This window comes from Melanotaenia boesemani, chromosome 8 (assembly GCF_017639745.1).
Source record: "Melanotaenia boesemani isolate fMelBoe1 chromosome 8, fMelBoe1.pri, whole genome shotgun sequence".
Lineage (NCBI taxonomy): Eukaryota > Metazoa > Chordata > Actinopteri > Atheriniformes > Melanotaeniidae > Melanotaenia > Melanotaenia boesemani.
The window spans coordinates 35675523-35703130 of NC_055689.1; the positions used below are offsets into that span (position 1 = coordinate 35675523).

The following is a 27608-nucleotide window of genomic DNA, read 5'->3' on the forward strand; positions in this document are numbered from 1 at the left end:
AGATGTTATTATCTGGATCAATATCATTTGTTCTAATTTGAGATTTGTAATCAATGAACTGAAAGGATTCAAATTCTAACTCATCATTGTTAACAGTTACTATAGAATCATCATCAGATATAGAGTTATCACTATTATCACTGTACATATTAAACTAACTCAGTATATGGAACGGAGGGGGTGAGGGGTATGTGGTCAGAGAGAAAGGCCCATGCACAGACAGACAGACAAATAAACACAAAAAACACAAGACAAGACAAACACATAGCACACACACTGCAGGTGGACAAAAAATAATATATGAAGGGATATAAAGAAAAATTGCCTACAGGCGTTGACTACTAAGTAAAATGTATTAAAGAAAATTTAATTGCTGTTTTTTTTTTTTTTTTATTTATTTTTTCCTCTGAAGCAAGTACAGTCTTCTATAAATTTATGTAGCTTCTGGGCTACATAAATTAAATTTTTACACTTCTTTTCCAAAAGTATTAACTGTACCCAGTCACGGACAAAGAGTAATTGCGTCACAGATCATTAAGTGAGCATACGCTGAGAAAAACGCTCACTTACTTCACTTATCCATGGACGTCTGAGAATCTTGAAAGAAAATTTCGGCTTCTTTGAAACTGCGGAAGAATTTTGGCTTTCCATTTACCATAACCCTCAGCGTACTGGGATATAGCAGCGAGTATTTGATATCAGCCGAACGCAGCTTTCTCTTGACAGCGTCAAATTCCCGACGTTTTTGGACCAGCCCGGGACTAAAATCCGGGTATACTTGGACCATAGATCCCTCGTAGAGCAAGCTACCCTTTTCCCTGGCCAGCCTCAGAATCTTCACCTTATCCTGAAAGTTTAGAAACTTTACCAGGATAGGCCTTGGTCTTGGAGGGCCAGTTGAAGTGCTGCTGGCAGCTGTAGTGCGGTGTGCCCTCTCCACCAGCGGTGCAGTGGGGAAGTTTTCTTCTCCGAGGAGGGCCGGGATCAGCTGTTCCACGAAGGTGACCATGTCTCCCCCTTCACGTTTTTCTGGAACATTAATAAACCTTAGGTTGGATCGTCTGCTTCTGTTCTCAAGATCTTCCATCTTATCCTTCAGGTAAGCATTATCTTTCTCTAGGGCTGTCACCCTCTTCTGCAGGTTGTCTACATTATCTTCATTGTCGCTCACTCGTCGTTGTAGTTCAGTCAGTTGGCCCGTAATAGAGGATAGTGAATGTTGAATATCCATTAGGCCAGTCTGAACAGACCCAAACTTAATGTCCAAATGGGCATTGACTTCTGAAGTTACGTCCACTTTGATCTGCCCTATTGCTTCCCAGATGGATTGTAGGGAGATGTCCGCCATGACTCACCGCAAATAATCGTGTATAACTTCAGCAAAAGTCTTGTTCACAACAGAGGTCACAGTGAACGCAAGCTGGGACGTAGTTCAATCACCAGGAGTGCAATTTTTTGCTTTGGAGGTGGTTTAACAGCTTAAAATTATAGAGTAGTCATGAGCCCTGAGTCAGCCGTTCAAGCCACAGCCGCCATCTTGTTGCAGATTGAAGAGTGGTAATGACAATAGACTGTATGTAAAGGGAACTGTAAAGGTGGGGGTGGATGATTGACAATCATATAACTCCGAGCTGCGTGTAGCTAAGAGCCAACCAAGCTAACCCCAAGCGATGGTAGCAAACCAGCTAATGGAGGTAGGCGGGCTAAAGCCAAGGCATGCTGTTAGCCGGCTTAAAACCGTGGTTGTGCTACACTCTCCCTTCTTTCTGCGGATATTGGATACCTGTCAATCAAAAGGACATGCCCCTAATTATGCTGAAATTCAAGATTAAATACCATCCAAACGGATTAGTTAGAAAAAATTCACCCCCCTCACAGTTGTAATGAAGGTAAACTTGACCTATTAATCCTAAAATGGATTTTTGTACCAGGCTTTAAACTTGTTTATTTCTGCAGTGAAGTTGGTCTTTTTAACATGGGAGTCTATGGGGGTTTGCTCTGTTTTGGAGCCAGCCCCTAGTGGATGAGGGGGGAACTGCAATTTTTGCACTTTTGCATAGGCTTCACATTTTACAGGTGGAGGTTGCTGCTTGGTAAAGACAGGGCTCCGTCACTATATAGCCCAATGCTGCTGAGGCATTTAAGAAGACCGAGTGACGTCCTTGCATAAGAGTTTATCAGCCTTTCAAGTTGATTGGCATGGCTAACCGAGACGGTAACTTTTTTTAACTTATCTTGCTTTTAATCATTTTAATGTAATTTATTATTTTATTGTGATTATGTGTTGATTATGTGTTGATGCCTTTTACTATTCTAAATATCTGTAATGTCTTTGTTTTATGTAAAGCACTTTGAATTGTCCTGTACATGAAATGTGCTATACAAATAAACTGCCTTGCCTTGCCTTGCCTTCATACATGGTCAATGGCCACAAGACTCTTAGCAGCAGCCCAAACTGGCAACACCAGAGCTTCAGTTTCCCGGGTAGTGCAGTGTTGTCGATTTGCTTAAGGCCCTTTGCTGTATCCTGCCGAAGTTGCTCAAGTTGCTGGGTGTCTTTGAGGTCTGCGTTATACCTACGTCCAATGAATTACAGCTTGTTGTCAAGTTCAACACAAGTCTGTTAATGACCCGATCATCTGAATCAGGTTGTTGCTGCAGGGAAACATCCAGTACCTGCAGGATGTCGGCCCTCCAGGACCAGAGCTGGTGATCCCTGTACTACAGTAAACTGGCATCTAAATGATTTGCTGACACATGATACAATTATGTTGTTCATCTCAACATAAAACCATCTTTAACATCCATTAAATCCTGGTTTTATGTTTTATTGAACCTTCTGATGAGGAGAGGAGAGAGTGACATGGACTAAGGGTTTTGTAGTTTTATGTCAATGTTGGTTCAGAATAATGAGCTTTGGTAGTTATTTAGTCCAGACGTTTGTACTTCTAAACTAGCGTGACTGTGAGCATATACATGCAGTATGAGTTGGGGTGGCCTGGTTTGTTTTCATTTTTATTTTCTGTTCTGGCATGTATCTTTAGGAGACATGTTCTATGTTCTTTACTAAGCTCTATTCTTGTTCTATATGTTTTTCTAATAGAATAATTAGTGTTTGCAGCATGAACAACAGGGACTCTGATAAAACAGGGATGAGCAGAATCCATCTGATATGAAGCTGTGGTCTGAATACCACTTCCCTCCTCTTTGAAGAGTAGTCAGATATCTGTGTTCAGGTTTTTGTACAGCCTCTTCTACACTTTGTGTCACTGTGTTTCTAGAGCACAGTAGTAGAGAGCTGTGTCTGCCAGGGTTAGCTCGCTGATGGTCAGGCTGGTTGTTGTAGACGACGTTTCTGAGGAATATTGCTGATCAGGAATGTATTCACCGCTCCATGATTTGGCTGCTTTCCAGAGTATAAACTGAGGAGCCTGAAGGTCAGAATGTTGTTTGTACCAATGAAGCCAAACGAGGCTATAACTTGTCTGATATGTGCATGTGAGTTTGAGAGGTCGTCCTTCTCTTCCACTGACTTCATCTTGATCAGGAGAGATTGTGTCTGCAGCTTTTAGTCCTGGAAAAAGTAGAGAAAATGAAGCCATCAGACTAACATTGTCCATGAGGCTGAGAGGAGAAGACAGTGGAAAATGTCTCCTGTACAGTGTTACTCTGTGGACATTCACAACTAAATCAACTGTAGAACTCTGTCAGTTCAATTTACAAGATGATCCAAAGATGATTTTCATTCTATCAGAGCAAAGAAAGCAGAAAAGTAGTGAAATGCAGTCTGTATATGTGGTTAATGCAGCAGCTTCAAGCAAACTTTAATCCCTGTTCTTAAACTCACCTAGAATGTGAGATAGAAGCAAAAAGAGGTAAAGCAACATGTCTTTGGAGTTCTTAAAGCCAGACACACAGCAGATGAACAATGTTCTTCCACTGCAGTAGAATGAGGAAGAAATAATGTCATTGGATGAGCTGAAGTTCAGTGGGCGGGGCCATGATGTTTTCAGTTCAGCTCAACCAATCAGATTGTTTCCTGCTTCCACAGCAGCTCTGTCTCTGTCTCTGATCTTTACTGCTTCATTTCTCTCTTGTCTTTGTCATCAGTCCAACGACTCAACAATCAGAGCTTTAATAGTGTGTGAGGCCCTCTAGTGGACGTTGTGGAGTATTGCGTTGTCTTTGCTCCAAAGGTTTTTGTACAGAGTTTTGCTGTTTCCTGTCACTGTGGGCCTCACAGCACAGTAGTACACAGCAGAGTCAGACACTGCAGCAGAGGAGATCTCCAGATCTACATGTTTCTGTGTTTTGTTTATGTGAGCTGAGAAATCAGACCCAGGTGGATGAATCAATTCTTCCTCTGTGATGTAGAGCAGGAACTCTGGTCTGGATCTCTGCTGTTGTCGGTACCACTGGATACTGTAGATAGAACTCTCATATTCACAGCTCACATTGATGTTTCTTCCCTCTGCAACAACATCTTCGCTGCTTTGCTGTTTTATGATGTTCATGGAGCCCATTGCTGCAAAATGAGTGGTTCATGTCAGTTATTCTGCAGGAGACTGAAACAAGAGACTCAACAGAAGTTCTTCACTTTCACATGTGACCAAACTGAGACTCATTTACAAAGTCAGAGCAAATCTGCTGAGTCAGAGGTTTTTCTCAGCGTTCCACCACTCACCTACGTAGTGAGAGAAAAGTAGAAGCAGGCAAAGTAACATGTTTTCACTTGTTGAAGTCAGACAGCAGATGAACAAAGTTCTTCCTCTGCAGCAGAATGAAACTAAGCAGCTTCTCTGCTGCACAGCCTTCTCCTCAACATCAAGCTGCTTTTACTGCTGCACACACAAGCCATCTCATTGGCTGAGCTCAGCAGTGGTGGGCGGAGCCAGACAACAACACATTTTAGTCTTTTCTGCATACTGTGAGTGTAGGGAAATGGGAGCAATGGGAGCAGGTTTCTTAATAGTTATGACCTCAAACAGCAGCTGTTGCTCCACTGGATGACCCGGCTGCTGTATTTTTCTCTGTTAACGTCGCCGATGTTTTCTCTTCTGGTTTTATGAGTGTGATGAAAACTATGTTGCACTCTGCTTTTATTGTCAGGAGTTAAATTAATTCAATATTTTGTATCTGTAGGGACTTTTGGCTAAAACATCACAAGCTAGATGGACAACTGGAGTTGTTCTGTTTATAAATTATTATACCAGTTTTACAGATTTCACTCACTGCATGGAAATAAAAACACATAACACAACACTGTTCGTACTAACTTCTTTCACAGCTGCTTCTCAAAGGCACTGAACCAGCTGAGCTGCTGATGTACGGCTGTTCCTGTGTCGCTGGGCTTCCCTGTGCAATCACATCGCAGCCCTGCTGTTTCAGTCTGCCCACAACAGCCAGAGGGACTGACCGCTGTACCCCGACACAAAGCTGCGCCCATTCTGAACAGCAGTGGCACAGAGCTCGTCCTCAGCTAAACAATCCAAGGCTTTTTACATAATGTTGTACGTCTCACACACACACACACACACAAAGACATCATCTTTAACTTTAACGTTTGTATACAAGGCTTCAACCTGGTCCAACCAATCAGAAGGTGGTGGTTTCAGCAAGACCTGAAGAAAGAAAACTGATTGAAGGAATCTGGTAATACTTCACACACAGAATAGTTCTTTCATATTCTCCTTTACCTGTTTCATTCTGTCTCCTTTGTAAGCATGTGAACATAAAATATTTACCTGTACATGTCAAAAACCCGTACTATTGCTGGCAGGTGCAGGGGCAGCTTTTATTAAGCGGATTTGGATGGTGCGACTTTGTGGTCTATGCTGAGGATGACGGTTCATTCAGAGAATTTATAGGGATGATGGAGTTTTACAAGCAATCAAAGAAAAGGCTGATCAAGTTTACATTTATCTGCTTTTAGCATGAAAACTTTGTCACACTTGTACTGCTTGTAAAAAACAAAACAATTTAAAATCTACTGTGTTTTTGTCCCAAACGAAGGCTGAGATCACCTTTATTTTACTGCATCAACACTGTTTAGAACAGAAAAAACACGACATTAATGACTGTAATTATACTACAGTAATTACTTGTATTACTTGTATCAGATTTGATGGATCTACTTGGCCCAAGCTTTAACCAGGGAACGATTTTCATAATTCAGGAGGAGACATGCTACGATGTACAGCTGATTGATCTCACCAGACCTAATCAAAGGGACGACTGAATCAAACATCTTGTTTGTTTAATCTTGGAATTACACGCTCCACATGCACCCTGAGGTGTTCGACTGCCTGTTTTTCCTCAACCTCGTTTTCAGGCATTCGAGGTCTTCCCCACAGAAATGCAGGTCGATGCACCTTGCAGGGCACACAGCTGTCAATTAGGAAGCCTCTGTGCACCATGATTGTAGAGTCTGGACGGAGAAGTCTGGAAAGTCCTGATTCCACAAACAGCTGCTTGTTAAATTCAGGAATATATTCAGTTGTGGAGCCTTTTGCTCTTTTCCAGAGTATAAACTGAGGAGCACAGTAGTACACAGCAGAGTCCTCTGCTCGCAGTCATCAGTCCAATGACTCAACAATCAGAGCTTTAACAGTGTGTGAGGCCCTCTAGTGGACGTTGTGGAGTATTGCGTTGTCTTTGCTCCAAAGGTTTTTGTACAGATTTTTGCTGTTTTCTGTCACTGTGGGCTTCACAGCACAGTAGTACACAGCAGAGTCAGACACTGCAGCAGAGGAGATCACCAGATCTACTTGTTTTCTGTCCCTCTTCAGTTCTGCAGTCAGTCCAGGGTATGGAGGTTTTGCTTTCACCACAGTTTGACTTGTTGAATCAGTGATGAGGAGAAGGAACTGAGGACCTGATCCAGGATCCTGTCGATACCACTGCAGGTTCTCAGCTGCAACTGAGTAGTTACAGGACAGAGTTTCTCTTTGACCCTCTGATGAAAACACTTCAGCTCTGCTGGGAGTTATATCATCTTCCAGGCTGTTACCTGCTGATCAGACCACATGTTTTATTTCCAGCTCTGATCTAAAGTCAGATTTCACTTCAATGAGAATCCAAACTCTATCTATAGTTTTTAACCTGGTTGTTTTCCAGGTTTTCTTCTTACAAACATACGTACCTACGAGAGCTGAAAAGAAGCAAATCACAGCCAGTGTTTCCATGTTTCCAGAGGAGAAATGGTGGACCTGGAGTTCAGGATGAATTATCTGTGAGAGGTTTTGTGTTTGGTCTGATGTTCACAGCTGCAGTCAAACAGTAGGAGGAGACTCATGAACCTGAGCTGCTTTTCTGCTCAGCACAGTTCTAGTTTTATCTGAGTTAGTGCAGCATTTCTGTCAGCTCAAACCAGTCTGACATAAAGACTGATTACCACAGAGCTCTACAGCCTGGAGAGGAGAAAGTGTGTCATCCTGAAGACGGTTGTGTTGTCGTCTCTCAGCTGAATATTTCAGTGTTTCAGCAACAATGTCTTCAGTTCAGCATCTGAGAGAGTTTATCAGCGAGCGACTAACTGCTGCTGCTGAAGAAATATTCACAGAGTTTGAAAAAACCATCGTCCAGTACGAAGAAGAGATCGATCGTCAGCGCAGACTGCTGGATATCACCTGGAATCCACAGATAAAGTTAATCAGAACAGGTATGAAACACTGGGATGGTCTGAATGAACTAACACATGGACTCATGGAGGATCCTGATCAGAGCTCTACGGTACATTTAGTTTAGATTTATTTGCTTTATTTGTCAGGGACCATGTAGAAAACCTGATCCACAAGGTAAAGATGCTCTGTAGCAGATTCCAGCGTTCTCACTAATTCCCATCTGTAGTCCACGTGGCAGCATTTAGTTTTAGACTGAGAGGAAAATGATGCTGCAGCTGCAGTTTCAGGCAGAAACACTAAGAGAGACGCTGAGATGCCACTGTGGGCTGGTTGCAGACGTTTCACATCTCTACCACCCCAATGCAGATATTTGCAGGGACGTAGTTAGCAGGAAATAATAGAAGCTTTTCACTGTACTTCAACACTTCTTTCTTTCTACGTTTTTACTGACATGTTTCTGTAGTTACCGTCATGTGTTGCTGCTACTAAGAACTTCATGGGTAAATCCAGAGTAATTATGAAGCTGTTGAACAGTAGTTTCCTCGTATTTACCCATTTGAACTAGCTGCAGTTACCGGGTAAGTAAGTGAACTTCACATGTTCTTACTGGGTAAATACCTAAAACTGACTGATAATTTGGTCCTTTCAGGAAAAAAAGCTTCATTTTCATCTTTATTTGGGGAAGATGATGTTCCCATTTAAAATGAGTGTGTTTTGTAGTGATGGGACTTATGGCTCTTTGAAACGAGTCGTTCATTCGGGAGTCGTCACTTCAAAGAGTCGTTCAAAAGACTGGTTCTTTTATGTTTTGCATTATTTTAAAAGAGCAGTGTTTTAATCCTAAAATAAAACATTACAATTTAAGGCATATTAAACATATTAAACTTTTCCATGCAGCAGCCCACCTGTGGAGGTCTGTTTGGTCCAGCAGGACCCACCAAAGATTTCATGCAGTAAAATAAGCCAACAAGCAGATTTCCAGCCAGATAAACACACTGATGAAGTCACAAAGTCTCCTCATCAGCTTTAACCTGGACTAAGAAAATGTTCCTCATTGGCCCAGTTTACAGCTGTTTCTGAGCTGGACCAGGACAGATGTGGACAGATGTGGACGGTAGCCTACGTGTACAGACTAGTTTAGCTGAGCAGCAGCAGTACTGAAATATCCACCTGTCACTTTAACACAGCACATAAAATGAAGTGGTATTTTCTCTGTGGTAGCAGGAAATCCCATATAGACCCTGTATGTCCAAGGCTGGAATAACCAGTAGCTTTTATGTTTGGGCTGATGGGAGATGGAACAGTACAGCAACAAACCAGGTGGTTGTTTGCAGTTGCACCAAAAACCATGTGATATGATCGCTGTGACACCGTTCCAGGTCACATTATTGGTTTTCCTGCACACTTTACAAAAAGCTTCCCGATCGTTCCCCATGAGCGGCTAAAGCCGGTCTTTAAATGCCGGGTCAGCGAGCCAAAGTTGTGGGACGGAACGTGGCTTGCTAGCATCAACATACTAGAGCTGTTCCGACACCACACATGCACACAACAGGTCGGACAGCAGAACCGATCGAGGCTTTCAATGCCGGCCCAGGTCCTGCCGTCCTGCTCACACGTATGTATCAGGGCTGGATGTCGTCACTAATTTCCTGAATCAATTCCATTCACAACAACCTATTTCAGTTCAATTTCGATTAAATCTGATTTGATATCGATTCATTTATACATGATTATGTAACACCACCTGTTTTTCTTCAATATTACAGATGATCTCAGTTAACTTTTTAATATATAAAACACTGAGTGCATCTACTTGTCAATCAAAACCAGTTATCTGGGAGTAATCAGATTACTGTAATAATCTGATTTAACACATCTTCATTCATTTCTGAAATACCAGAACAAAACAGTGTTTCCCCAAATTCACAGCCAGAAACTCTGTGGTGGAAAAAAACTCAGAGAAACAAGTGAAACTTTTTAAAAGTCCTGATGAAGCGTTTCATTCAGCGGAGTCGCTCTAAATATTCTTTAAGTTCAAATCTCACATAACGTGCTGTTAATAAAACCTACAAAGAACACTGGGTCCATTTAAATCCGTAATACCATTCAGAAATTCCTACAATGACGTAGTTTCAGCTTGATCAGCTGTGTGAGTTGCCATGACGACCGTGATGCTATGGGTGTAAAACTGGAGCAGGAGAAATCCTCCATCTGCTCCTCACTGCAGCAAGATGCTTCCTTCTTCCATCATTTCTGTCTGATTTTCAGCTGGTTGAAGTGTTTTCAAACATTTTTTTTAACTGCTGTGGACACAGAGAGCAGCTATGACATGCCGTCATGGAAACCAGATAAATAGCATCAGACTGTTTACTGTCTGATAAAAGGATGAAGTGTAAACTTGTTCTAGAGGAAATGTGACTTTAAATGACCATGTCGGATTTATTTTAAACTACGTGGGTTGTGACATCACTTCCTGTTGCTGGAAGTGACAGTGGCCGTTAGCATTAGCTGCTAATATGAGAGTCGTAGCTTTAGTTGCTAATGTGAGCAGTAATACCCTGAAAAAGACTTTACAGATGAATGTAATCCACACTGGTGAATAAAAACATCTGAATGTCACACTTAATCTCGGGAAGAGAAGCTGATTGGATGGAGGCGACGGAGGAAACCAGTTGTGTGTATATATGCTAAGATCTCGCTGAGTCTCGGTAAGTCAGGCAAAAGTCACGTTAACAGAAATGAGGACGTATGAAAAATTGATCTCAAAGTTTTATGAATCGATGTTGGATTTATTTTATTTTAATAATTAAAATAAAAAAAATGGTTTGTCAAACCCAGCCCATCCATCCGTTCCTCCATCCATCCTTATCCGGGGTCGGGTTGCGGGGGCAGCTGCCTCAGCAGGGAAACCCAGACTTCCCTCTCCCCGGCACATTCAACAGCTCATCCAGGGGAATCCTGAGGTGTTCCCAGGCCAGCCGAGAGATGTAGTCCATCCAGCGTGTCCTGGGTCTTCCTCGGGGCCTCTTTCCGGTGGGACGTGCCTGGAACACCTCACCAGGGAGGCGTCCAGGAAGCATCCTAACCAGATGCCCGAGCCACCTCATCTGGCTCCTCTGGATGTGGAGGAGCAGCGGCTCTACTCTGATCCCCTCCCGGACCACCGAGCTTCACACCCTATCTCTAAGGGAGAGTCCGGCCACCCTGCGGAGGAAACTCATTTCAGCCGCTTGTACTCGCGATCTTGTTCTTTCACTACCCACAGTCCCCAAACTGAGAAAAATTACCAAGAGTCTGGAACGAGTAAAAGTATAAAAAAGTTTATTACAGGAGAAGTATTTAATACAGAATTACTTGCAAGTAATGAGAGTGGTCGTCCCGACCCGCGTGAAGTGGAGAGAGACTCTGGGGAGACAAGAGGAAAAACAATAGTTGTACATTTCTGTAGAAAGAATCCTGCTTCCTGAAGACCTTGGGTGGACACACAACTCCAAGAGCTGGCGTCAAATTATAATTAACCTAAACTAAAATCTTTCTTCATGTTTTTCATTTGTCCCTTTATCCCTCCAGAGGTTCCACATCAATATGTCTACAAGGTGGATGAAGCTCTTCAAGATGACCAGCAGCTGTGCAACCAGAACTCAAACCTGGACCAGGAGCAACCAGAGTCTGCTCGTATTAAAGAGGAAGAGGAGGAACTCCTCAGCAGTCAGGAGGAAGAGCAGCTTTGGCTGAAGGATGAAACTGTGAAATTTCAACAGCTCATCCAGGGGAATCCCGAGGTGTTCCCAGGCCAGCCGAGAGATGTCGTTCGTCCAGCATGTCCTGGGTCTTCCCCGCGGCCTCCTCCAGATGGGACATGCCCGAACACCTCATCAGGAAGGCGTCCTGGAGGTATCCTGACTAGTAGGGCTGCACAATTAATCCGATTTTGATCGTGATCACGATTTTGGTGGCCACAGTTAAATTCCCTTGATCGTCAACGATATTTACATTCAGAGTGCGGATCTGCTGCATCTCTGATCACGTACATTCTCACCCTGTAGTTTGCCAACCAGCAGGGGTTGAACGCAAGGCCAAAGCTTCATTAAGCTGCCTAAATAACAAGGGCGCAGTGGCGCACCCCTTTTACAGTCGGTAGCTGGTTGTAGTCAGTGTTGCCAACGTAGCGACTTCACCGCTATATTTAGCGATGTTGCCTCTTTTTTTTTCTTTTTTTTTACCGTGTCCTGTCCAGCATCCTAACATACAGAACGGTGGTCGGTGTGCCATATTTTGCTTGACATATTTGCTCTACCAAGGTAGACATGTTGTATACATGGCTCCCTTGATATTTTTATTATTTTTATTGTAATCTTATTTTCTTTATATGTCAGTGCCAAACCTGACAGGGAGATAGAGGAAGAGGTGAAACAAAGGGAGAAAAATGATATGAAAAAGTACAGTAGTCATCAAATGTATCTGCAGAGAAACGTACCAACACACAAACATCAGCAACATATAGTCAGAAGTGGATGGAGAGACACACACACACGCACACACACAACCAAATACATTCTCCCTGAGGTCTCACTAGCCCCCAGATGCAGCACTGAGAGCGTTCCCCAGGGCAAACGGCACCCAGCAACACCCCGCACAGGACTCCAGGCAGGTACCCAACCTCCACCTCCCGCAGCCCAGAACACAAGGGCGTAGGAAGACCCCCGCCCCCCTGCACCACCGCCTGAGTTGGGTGTGCATGAGTGTGGGTTTTTTATAATAAAATTAAAAACCGGAGGAGCCATGAGATGGTGGTGGGTCCCACTGCTGCCAGGCATCAGGACCCCCTCAGGGCTCCCTCAGTGTGTGTGTGTTATGTGTGTAGTGCAGTACTATTAAATGTGGTAGTGTCTAACGTGTAAATAAAATCGGAGGGAGAGAGGTAACAGAGGGAGGGGATGAAGGAAGGGCCACCTTGTTGGCTCCTGTCTGCCCTCCCACAGCCCATCCCCCCGAGGCCCTAAATGTATATTGATGTCTAGGTTGTGATTAAAATCTAGTGGGGCAGGAAGTCGCAATGGGAACCCCTCAGCCAAGCCCACTGCCTCCACTCGCCCCACAGTGCCCTATGTGTGGTGTGTATGATTTGGGGTGGCGGGGGAGGAGAGGGGCTCGGGGAGAGGCACAACCAGGAGAGAGATCTCTCTCCCAGGCAGCCAACTCCTTAGCTGGCCGCTGTAGGCGCCCCCACCTCCCCAAGACCACCCGAGGGCCGAAAGGCAAAGCCCCGGCCCAGCCAAGAGTCCAACGCACCAGCACCCCGAACGCCCACCCATCCCTGGCAGCCAACGCCACCACACCAGGGGACCAGAGAGCCCCAGGTTGCACACACATATCCTGGTTGGGCCCAAGGCACAACGCCCCCATCCACTCCGAAGGAGCCCATGGCTGGAGGAGAGTGAGCAAGAAGGAGAGCAGACTCCACCCCCCATGAGCCCTAACCCCCACCAGGACCCCCGCTGCCCCCCCTACCCCTTCCTTCGTCCCTACGGACACATCATAATATCAGCCCGACCCCGGTGGCATGCCATGTGGGACCAACACCCCCCCACCCCCACCCCCCAAGAGTCCCGGGGGGCATGGTCAAACGCCTTCTCCAAGTCCACAAAGCACATGTAGATTGGTTAAGCAAACCACCATGCTTCGTCCGAGACCCTTAAGAGGGTGTAGAGCTGGTCCACTGTTCCACTATCGGGACGAAAACCACACTGCTCCTCCTCAGTCCGAGGGTCGACTATCAGACAGATCCTGCTCTACAGGACCCCTGAATAGACCTTACCAGGGATGCTGTGGAATGTGAGTTGGAGCACACCCTCAGGTCCCCCTTTTTGAAGAGGGGGACCACCACCCCGATCTGCCAGTCCAGGGGATCTCTCCCAGATGTCCACATAATGCTGCAGAGGCGTGTCAGCCAAGACAGCCCTACAGCATCCAGAGCCTTAATGAACTTTGAGTGGACCTCATCCACCCCCTGGGTCTCTGTCACTGAGGAGCTTTTTAACCACCTCAGCGACCTCATCGCCAGAGATAAGAGAGCCAAGGCCAGGGTCCCCAGACTCTGCTTCCCCATCACAAAACATGTTGGAGGGATTGAGGAGGTCTTTGATGTATTCCCTCTACCGACTCACAACGTCCCGAGTCGAGGTCAGCATCCCCCCATCCCCAATGTACACAGTGTTGATGGAACACTGCTTTCCCCTGCTGAACCATCGGATGGTGGATCAGAATCTCCTCAAAGCCGTCCAGAAGTCATTCTCCAGGGCCTTTCCCAACTCCTCTCATTCCCGAGTTCTTGCCTTAGCGACCACCAAAGCCGCGTCCTGCTTAGTCTGCAAATACCCATCAGCTTCCTCTGGAGTCCATCAGGCCAAAACGGCCAGATAAGACTCCTTCTTCAACTTGACAGCATCCCTCCCTACTGGTGTCCACCAGTGAGTTAGGCAATTACCGCCACGACGGGCACTGATGACCTTACGCCCACAGCTCCAGTTGACCACCTCAACAATAGAGGCACGGAACACAGCCCACTCGGACTCAATGTCCCCTGCCTCACCTGGGACATGGTTGAAGCTCTGTAGGAGAAGTGAGTTGAAAATCTTTCTGCCAGGAGACTCCGCCAGACGTTCCCAGCAGACACTCACAACAGGTTTGGGTCTGCCAGGCCTGACCGGCATCCTCCCCCACCATCTAAGCCAACTCACCACCAGGTGGTGATCAGTTGACAGCTCCACCCCTCTCTTCACCTGAGTGGTATTCTGAAATGCCACTCTGTACATAATCACAAACAACAGTCAGGACCCGTCCCCCCACCTGAGGGTGGAGGGAGGCTACCCTTTCGTCCACCGAGGTAAACTCCAATGTACAGGTGCCAAGTGGGGGGGGGCAATGAGCATGCTCACACCTGCTTGGCACCTCCTACTGGGAGCTACTTCAGAATGGAAGTGGTTCCAACCCTTCTCAAGGACACTGGGTCCAGAGCCCAAGACGTGCATTGAGGTTATGCCTAAAGGCTGATTTAGGCTTACGCGGCATCTGCATCTGCTTTCCCGTTGTAGACTCGACGTAGCTCCACAGAGTCTCGACGCGCACCTCTTCCAGACCTGACGTGCAGACCATTACGCGGAGGTACACCCTTTTGATTGTTCAGTATAGGATCATGTGTTGCCGGATATCTGGATCTCCTCCCTGAATTTATGTTTTAGAACCACGGAGTTAGTGGAACGAAAAAGAATGACACTGAAAGGTCTTGATGTAAAGTTTAGAACACAGTTCATTGATTGAAGATGTAGCTCGCTATAATTTACTATCCTTTGGGGTCATTGGAGGACACAAAATTTCCCTCCCAAAAACTACTATTAAAACATGACAGAAGATGATTTTTTTTCCTTTTTTTTTTTTTGGCTCAGATGTTTTAATCATCTTCATTCATAATAAAAAATATTAATCAAATATAATCATTCAAATTATTATTAACCATTAAAATGCCCATTTTGAACACAGTTGCTATTTTGATAAAATAAAAAATTTCAGCTCTCACTGGAACTATTTCCAGCCGAGTGTGAAGCGGCTGGGATGAGAATCAGCACCTCCAAGTCCGAGACCATGGTCCTCTGCTGGAAAAGGGTGGAGTGCTCTCTCCGGGTCTGCAATAGGGTCCTGCCCCAAGTGGAGGTGTTTACGTATCTTGGGGTCTTGTTCACGAGTGAGGGAAGGATGGAGCGGGAGATGGACAGGCAGATCGGTGTGGCGTCTGCAGTGATGTGGACTCTGCATCGGTCTGTCATGGTGAAGAAGGAGCTGAGCCAAAAGGCAAAGCTCTTGATTTACCGGTTGATCTACGTTCCAACCCTCACCTATGGCCCGCCTGGTGTTCCAGGCACGTCCCACCGGAAAGAAGTCCCGAGGAAGACCCAGGACATGCTGGATGGACTACATCTCTCGGCTGGCCTGGGAACGCCTCAGGATCCCCCCGGATGAGCTGGTGGATGTGGCCAGGGAGAGGGAAGTCTGGGTTTCCCTGCTTAGGCAGCTGCCCCCACAACCCGACCCCGGATAAGCGGCAGAAAATGGATGGAAAATAAAATAAATACAATTTTAGTTTTTTTTTTTTTTTTTAATAATAGATTTCAGTTTCCACACGTGTTTTCAGCTTGTTATTATTCTAGGCAGAGAGGAGTAGCAACTCTTATTAATAGAAGGTTAAATTTTGATATAGATAATACAATCATAGATCCAGAAGGCAGATTTATAATAGTTACATTATCTATTAAAAATGTTAAGTTATGTATTGCAAATATATATGGTCCAAATGTAGATGATCCCTCCTTCTTTCACTCCCTCTTCGCCTCACTCTATGGTCACTCAGATAACACCTTAATTATAGGAGGTGATTTTAACATTATACTGGAAAAACAAAGTACCACAGGAGCTCATCGAGTCTGGAAATCCTCAGAAAGTGTAAAACAGTACATGAAGGATTTTGGTCTCTGTGATGCTTGGCGCTCTCACCATCCCACACTAAGAGAATACACCTTCTTCTCTTCAGTTCACCATTCCTATTCTAGATTAGATTATTTCTTAACTAGCAGCTCGCTGATGAATGACATGTCAGAAATCAGAATCCATCCTATTAGCATTAGTGATCACGCACCAGTATCATTCACTCTGAGAAGTAAGAGCAATAAACCAGCAACTAGAAACTGGAGATTTAATACGTCACTACTTAAAGATCCTGAGTTTATCAGCTACTTCAAAAGAGAATGGTCCTCATATCTAGAAAACAACGACTTGCCAGAGACTTCAGCGTGTGTTCTTTGGGAAGCAGGAAAAGCAGTAATGAGAGGGAAAATTATTTCCTTTTCTTCTCATAAGAAAAAGAAGCAAACTTTGAGAATTTCAGAGTTAGAACTCAGAATAAAATCTCTAGAGGATGCTTACCATGTCTCCCCAGAAGAACACACACTAAATGCTATAAGGAAAGCTAAACTTGAACTTAATGAAATAATAGATAAAAAGACGCAGTTCTTGGTGCAAAGACTTCGCTTGGAGAATTTCGAACATGGCAACAAATCTGGAAGGTTCCTGGCTAATCAGTTAAAAACAAACAAGGAGAAATCAACCATCTCCTCTGTCAGAGATCCAGAAGGAAACATCAACCATGACCCTGACAAGATAAATAACACTTTCAAGGAATTCTATAAAACATTATATACATCACAACTAACTACAACAGATGACTATATTGATAAATTTCTTAGTAGCATCAATCTTCCACAATTAAAACATGAAAATAAAATGGTCTTGGATTCCCCCCTTTCAGTCGGCGAACTCCAAGAAGCTCTCCAGCATATGCCCAACAATAAAGCTCCAGGTCCAGATGGTTACCCAGCAGAATTCTACAAAGAATTCTGGACAACGTTGGCACCCACTTTCTACAATATGATATTAGAAATAAAGGAAAAACAAAAAATACCTTCAAATATGAACCTAGCCAATATTACTCTACTATTAAAACCAGGTAAAGACCCGACACTTCCATCTAGTTACCGTCCAATTTCATTAATAAATGTAGATCTCAAAATAATTAGTAAAGCTTTGGCCAGAAGAATAGAAAAAATAACCCCTCTAATAATACATCCTGACCAAACAGGATTTATTAAAGGTAGACATTCCTCTACTAACATGCGTAGATTAATTAACATCATAGATTATTCTACTCTACATAACCTGGAATCCACAGTCATTTCTTTAGATGCAGAAAAAGCATTTGACCGAGTAAACTGGAAATTTTTATTTGCAACGTTAAACAAATTTGGGTGTGGGTCATCTTTCATAGATTGGATAAAGATATTATATAACAACCCAAATGCATGTGTGAAGACCAATGATCAAACTTCTCCAAGCTTCTGTTTGCAGAGAGGAACCAGACAGGGCTGCCCACTTTCTCCATCACTCTTTGCTATTTTTATTGAACCCCTAGCTGCTGCCATAAGACAAAATAAAGAGATTAAAGGAATCCATGCCAAAAATATAGAACACAAGATAAGTCTTTATGCTGATGACGTATTACTTTTCCTCCAGAACTTACCAACATCTCTCCCCCAGACAATCACACTTATTAACACATTCTCATCAATATCTGACTACTCTATTAACTGGTCTAAGACTATTATTATGCCCATCAACTGTGACCTACAAAATATACCCAATACTACAATACAGTCTGGAAACATTAGATATCTAGGCATAAACATTTCCCCCAGGTTATCAGAACTAACAAAGCTAAATTATGTCCAGCTACTTAAAACAATAGAGGATGATCTCTCACGGTGGAGGCACTTACCCATATCACTCATGGGGAGGGTTGCCACAGTTAAAATGATGGTTCTATCTAAAGTAAACTACCTGTTTTCAATGATACCCACTAAACCATCCTCCAGTTGGTTTAAGTCACTGGACTCACATACAGTACAGACCAAAAGTTTGGACACACCTTCTCATTCAAAGAGTTTTCTTTATTTTCATGACTATGAACATTGTAGATTCACACTGAAGGCATCCAAACTATGAATTAACACATGTGGAAGTATAGTACATAACCAAAAAGTGTGAAACAACTGAAAATATGTCATATTCTAGGTTCTTCAAAGTAGCCACCTTTTGCTTTGATTACTGCTTTGCACACTCTTGGCATTCTCTTGATGAGCTTCAAGAGGTAGTCATCTGAAATGGTTTTCACTTCACAGGTGTGCCCTGTCAGGTTTAATAAGTGGGATTTCTTGCCTTATAAATGGGGTTGGGACCATCAGTTGCATTGTGGAGAAGTCAGGTGGATACACAGCTGATAGTCCTACTGAATAGACTGTTAGAATTTGTATTATGGCAAGAAAAAAGCAGCTAAGTAAAGAAAAACGAGTGGCCATCATTACTTTAAGAAATGAAGGTCAGTCAGTCCGAAAAATTGGGAAAACTTTGAAAGTGTCCCCAAGTGCAGTCTCAAAAACCATCAAACGCTACAAAGAAACTGGCTCACATGCGGACCGCCCCAGGAAAGGAAGACCAAGAGTCACCTCTGCTGCGGAGGATAAGTTCATCCGAGTCACCAGCCTCAGAAATCGCAGGTTAACAGCAGCTCAGATTAGAGACCAGGGGTCTCATTTATAACCGTTGCGTACGCACAAAATGGGGCCTGAAACTGGCGTACGCCTCTTTTCACGCAAAGGTTGTGATTTATAAAAAACAAACTTGACGTGAAAATGTGCGGTCTTTCACGGCAGCTCTGACCCATGCGTACGCTGGTTTTGGAGGCTGGGGGAATTGGCGACACAGATGGAGAGGTGGGGAATTAACAACACACTGCATCCAGAGTCCTCTTGTGGCAGCGTGGGGTCCTGTCACCATGTCTCCAATTAATTTTGCGCTCTGGCTGTATGACCGCAGATGTGATTTCGGCTCACTGGTCAGCGTGCATGACTTCAACCCGGCAAGAGTTCATAACCCGTCTCCGCTGTCTATGCGTCCTGCTACACTCTTCCACATCCAATTTCTCTATATTGCAGGAGAACAGACCGACATTAAAAGGCAATTTGCAGCAATGTCCGGTTTTCCTAATGTAATCGGCGCAATTGACTGCACTCATATTGCTATAAGGGCCCCATATGTCGATGAATTCATGTATGTCAATAGGAAGCATGTGCATACTATCAATGTTCAAGTCATATGTCAATCCAACATGATGTTGACAAATGTAGTTGCACGATGGCCTGGCTCTACACATGACTCTTACATCCTAGCGCAAAGCAGTGTAGAGAAGAGACTGCAGGCAGGCGCTGTACGTGATGGCTGGCTTCTTGGTAAGACAATAACTTTATATTGACAACCAGCTTAGCCAAATGCAGACCACTGATGCACTGTTTCATTGAAATGCAGGGGACAGTGGCTACCCCCTCCGGCGCTGGCTCCTGACCCCCTTCCCAAAACCCCAGAGCGCAGAGGAGACCCTGTTCAATACCGCTCACTCCCGTGCGCGCTCAACTGTAGAGCGCGCCATCGGCCTTTTAAAATGCCGGTGGCGGTGTCTGGATGCGTCAGGGGGTAGATTATTGTACCATCCCCAAAAGGAGCGCAGGATCGTGAGGGCGTGTGGCGTGCTGCACAACCTGGCACTGAGGCACGGCATCCAACTACCTCCTGGCCTCCCCCCTCCTCGGAATGCCGACCCTCACCCACAGCCCCCTCCCAGACACAGGGCGTTCCAACACGGGGCACGGCTCCGTGAGGAGGTCATGCAGCGATTAAGCAGACAATAAGGTTCACTTTTTCACAAGCTCTTTTAATGTGTTTGAAATGTCGAACATAATGTCACACAAATTATGCAGTGTTGTTCTGATTTCCTTCAGTTCATTGATGGTTTCTTTTTGATCTCGCCATGGTCCGCTCTGTCCCGCTCACAGAGTTAACTGAGGTAACTATGTGTTGCCACTCACGACACTTACTCTTATTTGTCACGCCACTACTGTGGCTACCAAACAAAATAATTTTTCGACTCTCCACCTCACTCACTAATACATCAATTTCTGGCTCTGTGAAGTTGCGTTTTTTGGTTCGCTTCCCTGCGGTTGCCGTTGTTCATGGATCACAACATGGATCAGCTGACCATTTATGGTGGAAAGTGGGTGTGTAGTGGGCGGAGCATGAGCCAAATTCACCTGCGCAAACTTCAAGGACGAGTGTGATTTATAAAGGGGAAATTGCTTGCACCTGTGCGTACGCACGGTTTTATAAATCAGAATATTTTATGGCGTACGCCAACTTCCGGTTTTGGGCGTAAGTACACTTTTAGTAAGAATCCTATGCACAGTTTTATAAATGAGACCCCTGGTCAATGCCACACAGAGTTCTAGCAGCAGACACATCTGTCGAACAACTGTTAAGAGGAGACTGTGTGAATCAGGCCTTCATGGTGGAATATCTGCTAGGAAACCACTGCTAAGGACAGGCAACAAACAGAAGAGACTTGTTTGGGCTAAAGAACACAAGGAATGGACATTAGACCAGTGGAAATCTGTGCTTTGGTCTGATGAGTCCAAATTTGAGATTTTTGGTTCCAACCACCGTGTCTTTGTGCGACGCAGAAAAGGTGAACGGATGGTCTCTACATGCCTGGTTCCCACCGTGAAGCATGGAGGAGGAGGTGTGATGGTGTGGGGGTGCTTTGCTGGTGACACTGTTGGGGATTTATTCAGAATTGAAGGCATACTGAACCAGCATGGCTACCACAGCATCTTGCAGCGGCATGCTATTCCATCCGGTTTGCGTTTAGTTGGACCATCATTTATTTTTCAACAGGACAATGACCCCAAACACACCTCCAGGCTGTGTAAGGGCTATTTGACCAGGAAGGAGAGTGATGGGGTGCTGCGCCAGATGACCTGGCCTCCACAGTCACCAGACCTGAACCCAATCGAGATGGTTTGGGGTGAGCTGGACCGCAGAGTGAAGGCAAAAGGGCCAACAAGTGCTAAGCATCTCTGGGAACTCCTTCAAGACTGTTGGAAGAGCATTTCAGATGACTACCTCTTGAAGCTCATCAAGAGAATGCCAAGAGTGTGCAAAGCAGTAATCAAAGCAAAAGGTGGCTACTTTGAAGAACCTAGAATATGACATATTTTCAGTTGTTTCACACTTTTTGGTTATGTACTATACTTCCACATGTGTTAATTCATAGTTTGGATGCCTTCAGTGTGAATCTACAATGTTCATAGTCATGAAAATAAAGAAAACTCCTTGAATGAGAAGGTGTGTCCAAACGTTTGGTCTGTACTGTATATCTAAATTTTCATGGAAAAATAAGCCATCACGTATCAGTCTAAAAACTTTACAACAGACTAAAGATAGAGGCGGATTGGAGCTACCCAACTTTAATCATGTTTTCTTAGCTAACAAGCTGCAGTATATCTCCAAATGGCTTAAACCTAGCAGTCTGGATAAATCATGGTTAGATGTAGAGCAAGCATTGTGTGAGGATGTGTTTATCTCTGACCTACCATTCATCAGCTCAACCATCAAAACACGTAAGTGTTTTAAAAGCATCAATATCAGTTCCTCTTTAGTGGCTTGGTGGGATTTTCTAAAAATAACCAAATCCTCACTTTTTCCATGTAAGTTTACACCCCTCTGGAATAACCCTGACATCCTGCAAAACAAAAAGCTTATCAATTTTACTCACTGGGAAAATAAAGGAATAAAACAGTTAGAACATATAATAGAAAATGGAAACTTCTTATCATTTAATATTCTCACTTCACAATATGGAATCAGTAGCAAAACATTTTTAGAATATCACCAGCTTAAATCTATTATATGTAAAAAATATACCATTAATCAATTAAACTTACAGCTACCTATTAGGGTGGCAGAATTCATGAATCTCAATGCCCCAAAGCTATTATCAAAAACATATAGACTATTATCTAAACTAGAAGACTCAATCTGTCTTCCAACTTCAAAATGGGAGGGTGACTTATCCAGTAACTTTAATAAAGATAAATGGTCACAAATATGTTTAAACACCTTTAAAATGACTAAAAATTCAAATATGCAACTAATACAATTCAAAATTCTGCATAGAACTCATTACACAGGACAAAGGATGTTCAGGATGGGTCTGTCACAATCAAACATCTGCACACACTGCAATGAAAACACACCAGACAATTACCTCCATGCCTTGTGGTCCTGCACACCTGTCCGCAGGTTTTGGCTTCAGGTATGTGTGGACATGTCAACATGGTTTAAATGTAATATTCCTACAATCCCCGCACTATGTCTACTAGGTGACTTGGGTGACATTAATATGACAATTAACTCTGCACACATGATACACACAGCATTATGCATCGCAAAGAAATCCTTGTGAACTGGAAAAACAAAAATAATCTGTGTATTCAGCAGTTTAGGAATCTCTTAGTTGACCACATCAGTAGTGAGACCATGTCTGCCTCCTCAAAGAACTATTTGGCTGAATGTCATTCCTTCTGGTCCCCTGTGCTTAGTTCCATCACTTAGTGTAGGTGGAGGACTGTGACCTCGTTGCTATGGGGGTTTGAGAAACGGCCGGGGGTGACTGGTGGTTGCGGGTTCTTTGTGGTTGCCCGTGGTGCGGGACCGGGCTGCCCTGCGGTAGGGGTGGCTCTGGGCCTGGCCCTGTCGGGAGCTGTGGGGGCCAGCGGTTGGAGTCGCCTCGTGGCAGGGGGTGAGGCCACTGGTGGTGCCTGGGTTGGTGGGCGTCGGTCCTGGGCTGGGCGGCCGGGCTATTCCGGGGCGGGCTGGGCGGGGGTTCTGGGCTCTGGTGCCCGGGGGTGGTCCTCCTCCCTCCGGGGTGGTGGGCTCCGTATGTGCCGGGGGTCTGGGCCTGCCCGGATGTGCCTCCCTGGTGTGGGTTGATGCATGCCCTGGTGCCTGGTTGGCACCCTGGGACCCAGGGTATGGCCTGGGGGCAGGGGGGGTGTAGGGGTTTGAAGGAGGGCTGAGTGGGATTCGGGGGATTATAGGGGGAGGTGCTGGGGTGTGAAACAGGGATGCTTGTATGTTGTGTGTGTTTGTGTGGATGTGGGGGTATGTTTGTGTGCGTGCGTATGCATGTGTTAGGATGAGTGGGGGTGTGTCTGGGGAGTGAGAGTGGGAGGGTTGGATGCTGTGTGAATGTTTATATTTTTTGGGTGAGGCGGATAGGGCATACGGTGAGTTAGGATGAGTGGGAGTGTGGGTGTGTGGTTGGGGTGGGGTTAAGTGCGCATGTGTGGGGGGGGGGGGCCTGGGCGGGCCTGGGGGTGGTGGGCCATGGGTCTGTCCCCATCTTCTCATTCCCCGTTAGGGGTGTGGGAGGGTGGGTATTTTCTGGGGTGTGTGGCGGCTCACTGGCTGCGGTCCCAGGATGGCCCGGTCGTGGGGGCGGCCTCTCCTGGCCTGTCTTGCCCTGGGGGGCCTTCAGGGGAGCGGGGGTGCCTAATGCCACCAAAGGCTCATCATCCAGAGGGAAGTTTGCTCTGGACGTACATCCCCGGACCCCTCTCACTTCCCGCTCTCTCTGTCTCACACACACACACGTAGGGAGTTGGGAGGCGTGGAGCCATGCGGGGTGGAACGGAGGAGACCATTCAATGGTCTCCTTGGGTCCCCCCCGTGGCGACTCGCCTCTCAGTTTTAATTGCACCTAGACACCAAAACACAAGAAACACAACACACAAACAACACCTGGGGGGCATGGCATGCGGGGCATGGCGGGCGGGGCCACTTAGGTGGCCCGGCTCCCAGCTCATTGCAGTCACTGCCCCTCAATTTTAATTGCACACAACACACACCACATAAACAGTCAGGAGCTGGGAGGGGGAGGGTACTGGGGACCTCTCACACCCCTGCTCCCCCTGTGTGTGGCTGGGGGGCGGGCAGTGGGGGTGGTTGCCCCGGGGCTGGGCACCGGGGTAGCTGCGCTGGTGGGCTGCTGGCTCTGTGGGGGTTGGGTCAAGGGGGAGTGCTTGGGGCTCACTGTCTGCTGGTCCGCCTGGGGTGTCCCCCACGGGGCACGGTGGGTGGGTTGTGTGTGGCGTGACTGTGTGGTGGTGAGTGATTGTGGGTGCGGCACGGGGGAGGGTGTGAGTATGGGGTTATATGGGGTACAGATTGAAGTAGGTGGGGAGTGGGGGGAGGGGGCCGATAGCACCCTGGTTCCCGGGGTGTGCGGCTGGAACATCGGGGTGTGTGCTGGCCTGCGCCGGGTGGCTGTCTGGGGGGGGCCTGGTCCTCCTGAGCATGTTGCGGGCCCTCTGCCTTTGGGGGGTGGGGCGGCCGCCTCTGGGCTCCTGGGGCCCTGGGCCCTTCGCTTGGGCTGCCCTGGGTGGCCGGTCCCTGGCGGGGCCGGCGGCTGCTGACCTTGGCCCACTGGGACCTGTGCCCCGAGACTGTGGGGGGCTCTTGCTGGGGCTCTCCTCTGTCGCCCTTCGGGTGGGGCTGGAGTCGTCTTGGTGGTGGGGTGGCTTGGGTTGGTGCTCCGGGTCTACTGCTGAGGGCCTGGCCCAGGCCCTGGTCTGCCTCTGGCCTCCGTGGGGGCGTGGTCGCATTTGCACAATCTCACTCACCACTCTTCATGTCTGATCACTCCATGTTTCTCATGCTCTGCATGCTGACACAGTCACTGAGTTGTCTAGTGGGTTTTAATACAAAGCGATAATTATTAAACTTTCTTCTTTTTTTTTCTGTGTGTCAGTATCTGGTCGCTGTTATGTCTTTTTGATTTGGTTATTATTTAAAAATTCTTAATGACTAGCTGCCCTGTTTCTTATTTATTAATTTTTTTTTCTGTGTGTGTGTTTCTGCTTTTGTAAAAATTGTAGGAAATTTTTTTTGGTGTGTTCATGTACAGGTTTAACAGTTTGTTGTCTGGTGATGGTATGGATTGAAGGGTCGTCCTTCTGTCTGATCTCCTTTCTTCTTTCCCTTTTGCTATTTTTGCTATTTCCCATCTTTTTCTGTCCCCTCCGGTCAGGTCCAGCAAAGATTACATAGATTCCGTGATTCAAAGTAAATAAATAAATAAATGAATCAGATTATCAAGAGGAGCCTTACCCATAGGCCTCCCCTTGGCAGAGCAAATTTGTTCAGCACGATACAGCAACCAGATTATCATTTTGCTGCTATGATGCTGGACAATACAAGTTAAAAAAAAAAAAAATAGATTTTAGGTGTTTTAGATTTGGCGGATTTTATGTAAAGATCACTCTTAGATTAACTAAAAAGTTAAGAATGATTTTTTTTCAGTCAGATTAATGATTTGCTATCCTTCTGGGTCATAGGGGGACAAATGAAGACTCACTGACTCCCTTTAAAACCACATTTTTTCATCTCTAATCCTATAGCTCTTGATAAATTATTTAATATAATCATCTGAAGAGATCAGGACCTTTTAGTCTTAGTTTACAAGATTTTTTATTATTTTCAGTCCCAGAGGGTTCAAACTGAGGTGGGAAAAAGGGCTTTCATGATGATTTGGAGGCAGTTACATGTGTTTGTAGATGGTCTGCTTCATTTGAGGATTTTAATTAGTTTTACATTTACTTTAAATGTGTTTTATAAACTCAGTTTGAATGTGTGTTTTTGTGTTTGTACATTTTAACTGTGCTGTTAAACTCTTGGAAAAAGAGATTTTTAGTCTCAGTGAAGCTTGTAATAATTAAATAAGTAATAATATAAATATTAAGTCCTATTTTTTCTTTTTTAGGAACCCTAGTAATTAATCTAAACTAAAATCTTTCTTCATGTTTTTCATTTGTGCCTTTATCCCTATAGAGGTTCCACATCAATATGTCTACAAGGTGGATGAAGCTCTTCAAGATGACCAGCAGCTGTGCAACCAGAACTCAAACCTGGACCAGGAGCAACCAGAGTCTGCTCGTATTAAAGAGGAAGAGGAGGAACTCCTCAGCAGTCAGGAGGAAGAGCGGCTTTGGCTGAAGGATGAAACTGATCAGTTTTCAATACCAGCTGCTCATGAGGAAGATGGTCACAGTGATCCAGAACCAAACAGGGACCATACTCCCTCTTACAGCCCTCCTGCAGACCAACATTCACCTTTAGAGGAAAGCATGGTTGAAGACTCAGGACCAACAACGTGTGCAGATACACAGCCAGAAAAGAGCTGTCTAACGGAGACAAATGAGAACGTAGGAGAGTCCTTTCTGTTAGAAAGTCATTGTAATGAAAGAGATGAGAAACAACATTCCTGCAAGTTCTGTGGGAAACAATTTAAAATTAAAAATAAGTTAACTGTTCATGTAAGAACTCACACAGGAGAGAGACCGTACTCTTGTCAAACATGTGGGAAATGTTTCAGTCACCAGAGTAATTTGGTACGCCACATGAAAATTCACTCGGGCTTGAAGCAATTTTTCTGTCCAACATGTGGAAAATGTTTCTTTTACCAGGGGAATTTGGTGCGTCACATGAGAGCTCACACAGGTGAGAAGCCGTATTCTTGTCCAACTTGTGGAAAATGTTTCAATCAAACTCATTATTTGAAGTACCACATGAGAATTCACACGGGTAAGAGGCCGTATTCTTGTCAAACATGTGGAAAATGTTTCGGTCGCCAGGATGCTTTGGTGCGCCACATGAGAATTCACACAGCTGAGAAGTAATTTTTTTGTCCAACATGTGGAAAATGTTTCAAACAAAATGATCATTTAAAGTTCCACATGAGCTCTAACAGAGGATGTCAAAAACCACCTTCTATATGTGAAGTCAGGCCCTGTGTTATGCTGCTCAGTCCATAATCCCACCTTTAAGAGGCCATGTTGGCTGTAGATGTCGTCTGCCCAGCAGAACGTGGTCAAACACACACTAAACCAACAGAAAAGCTAAACAAAGCACTGAGAGTGAATCCCGGAACAACTGCAGATTAACGCACCTCCATGAAATCATATCACTTCTTTAAACTCTTACTGAATTTATTACATGAAAGTACATAAACTATAGATTTAATAATGTCTGTTTCTGTCTTAAGAGAGAAAAGTACATGATTATTATTTCTTCTGCTTAATTCTAATAAAGAAAGTTTATTTTCATCATCACAGAGACTTAAAAGATGCATCAAACACTCTGCTGTATGTTTTACTTTAAACTGAACAAAGAACCCAGACTGAACCCCAACAACCCATAGAAGTGTAACAGTGTGTGAGGCCCTCTAGTGGACGTTGTGGAGTATTACGTTGTCTTTGCTCCAAAGGTTTTTGTACAGAGTTTTGCTGTTTCCTGTCACTGTGGGCTGCAGAGCACAGTAGTACACAGCAGAGTCAGACACTGCAGCAGAGGAGATCTCCAGATCCATCAGAGTTTCTTCTTTTCTAACTCTAACAGAACGTCCAGATCCTGAATCCTTCATAATTTCTCCAGACT

At 45.0% G+C, this 27608-nt stretch overlaps 1 protein-coding gene and 1 gene segment (V, D, J or C); one reads left to right on the forward strand and one right to left on the reverse strand.

Moving 5' to 3' along the window:
* Positions 1-6577: 6577 nt before the first annotated feature.
* LOC121645180 lies at positions 6578-7430 on the reverse strand. The segment is given in 2 exon segments: positions 6578-7009; positions 7142-7430. Coding segments are annotated over 2 exon segments (429 nt in total).
* An 11-nt stretch (positions 7431-7441) lies between these two features.
* On the forward strand, positions 7442-26949 carry LOC121645147 (zinc finger and SCAN domain-containing protein 2-like). 2 transcript variants are annotated; one of them, XM_041993547.1, is made up of 2 exons: positions 7442-7660; positions 26004-26949. In XM_041993547.1, the coding sequence occupies exons 1-2, from the start codon at positions 7489-7491 to the stop codon at positions 26849-26851; spliced, it is 1020 nt and encodes a 339-aa protein (XP_041849481.1). In that variant the 5' UTR covers positions 7442-7488; the 3' UTR covers positions 26852-26949. The 2 variants fall into 2 exon arrangements, with proteins under 2 accessions (XP_041849481.1, XP_041849482.1); XM_041993548.1 differs by lacking the exon at positions 7442-7660 and adding an exon at positions 11395-11516 and having other exon boundaries at positions 26004-26465.
* Positions 26950-27608: the final 659 nt, after the last annotated feature.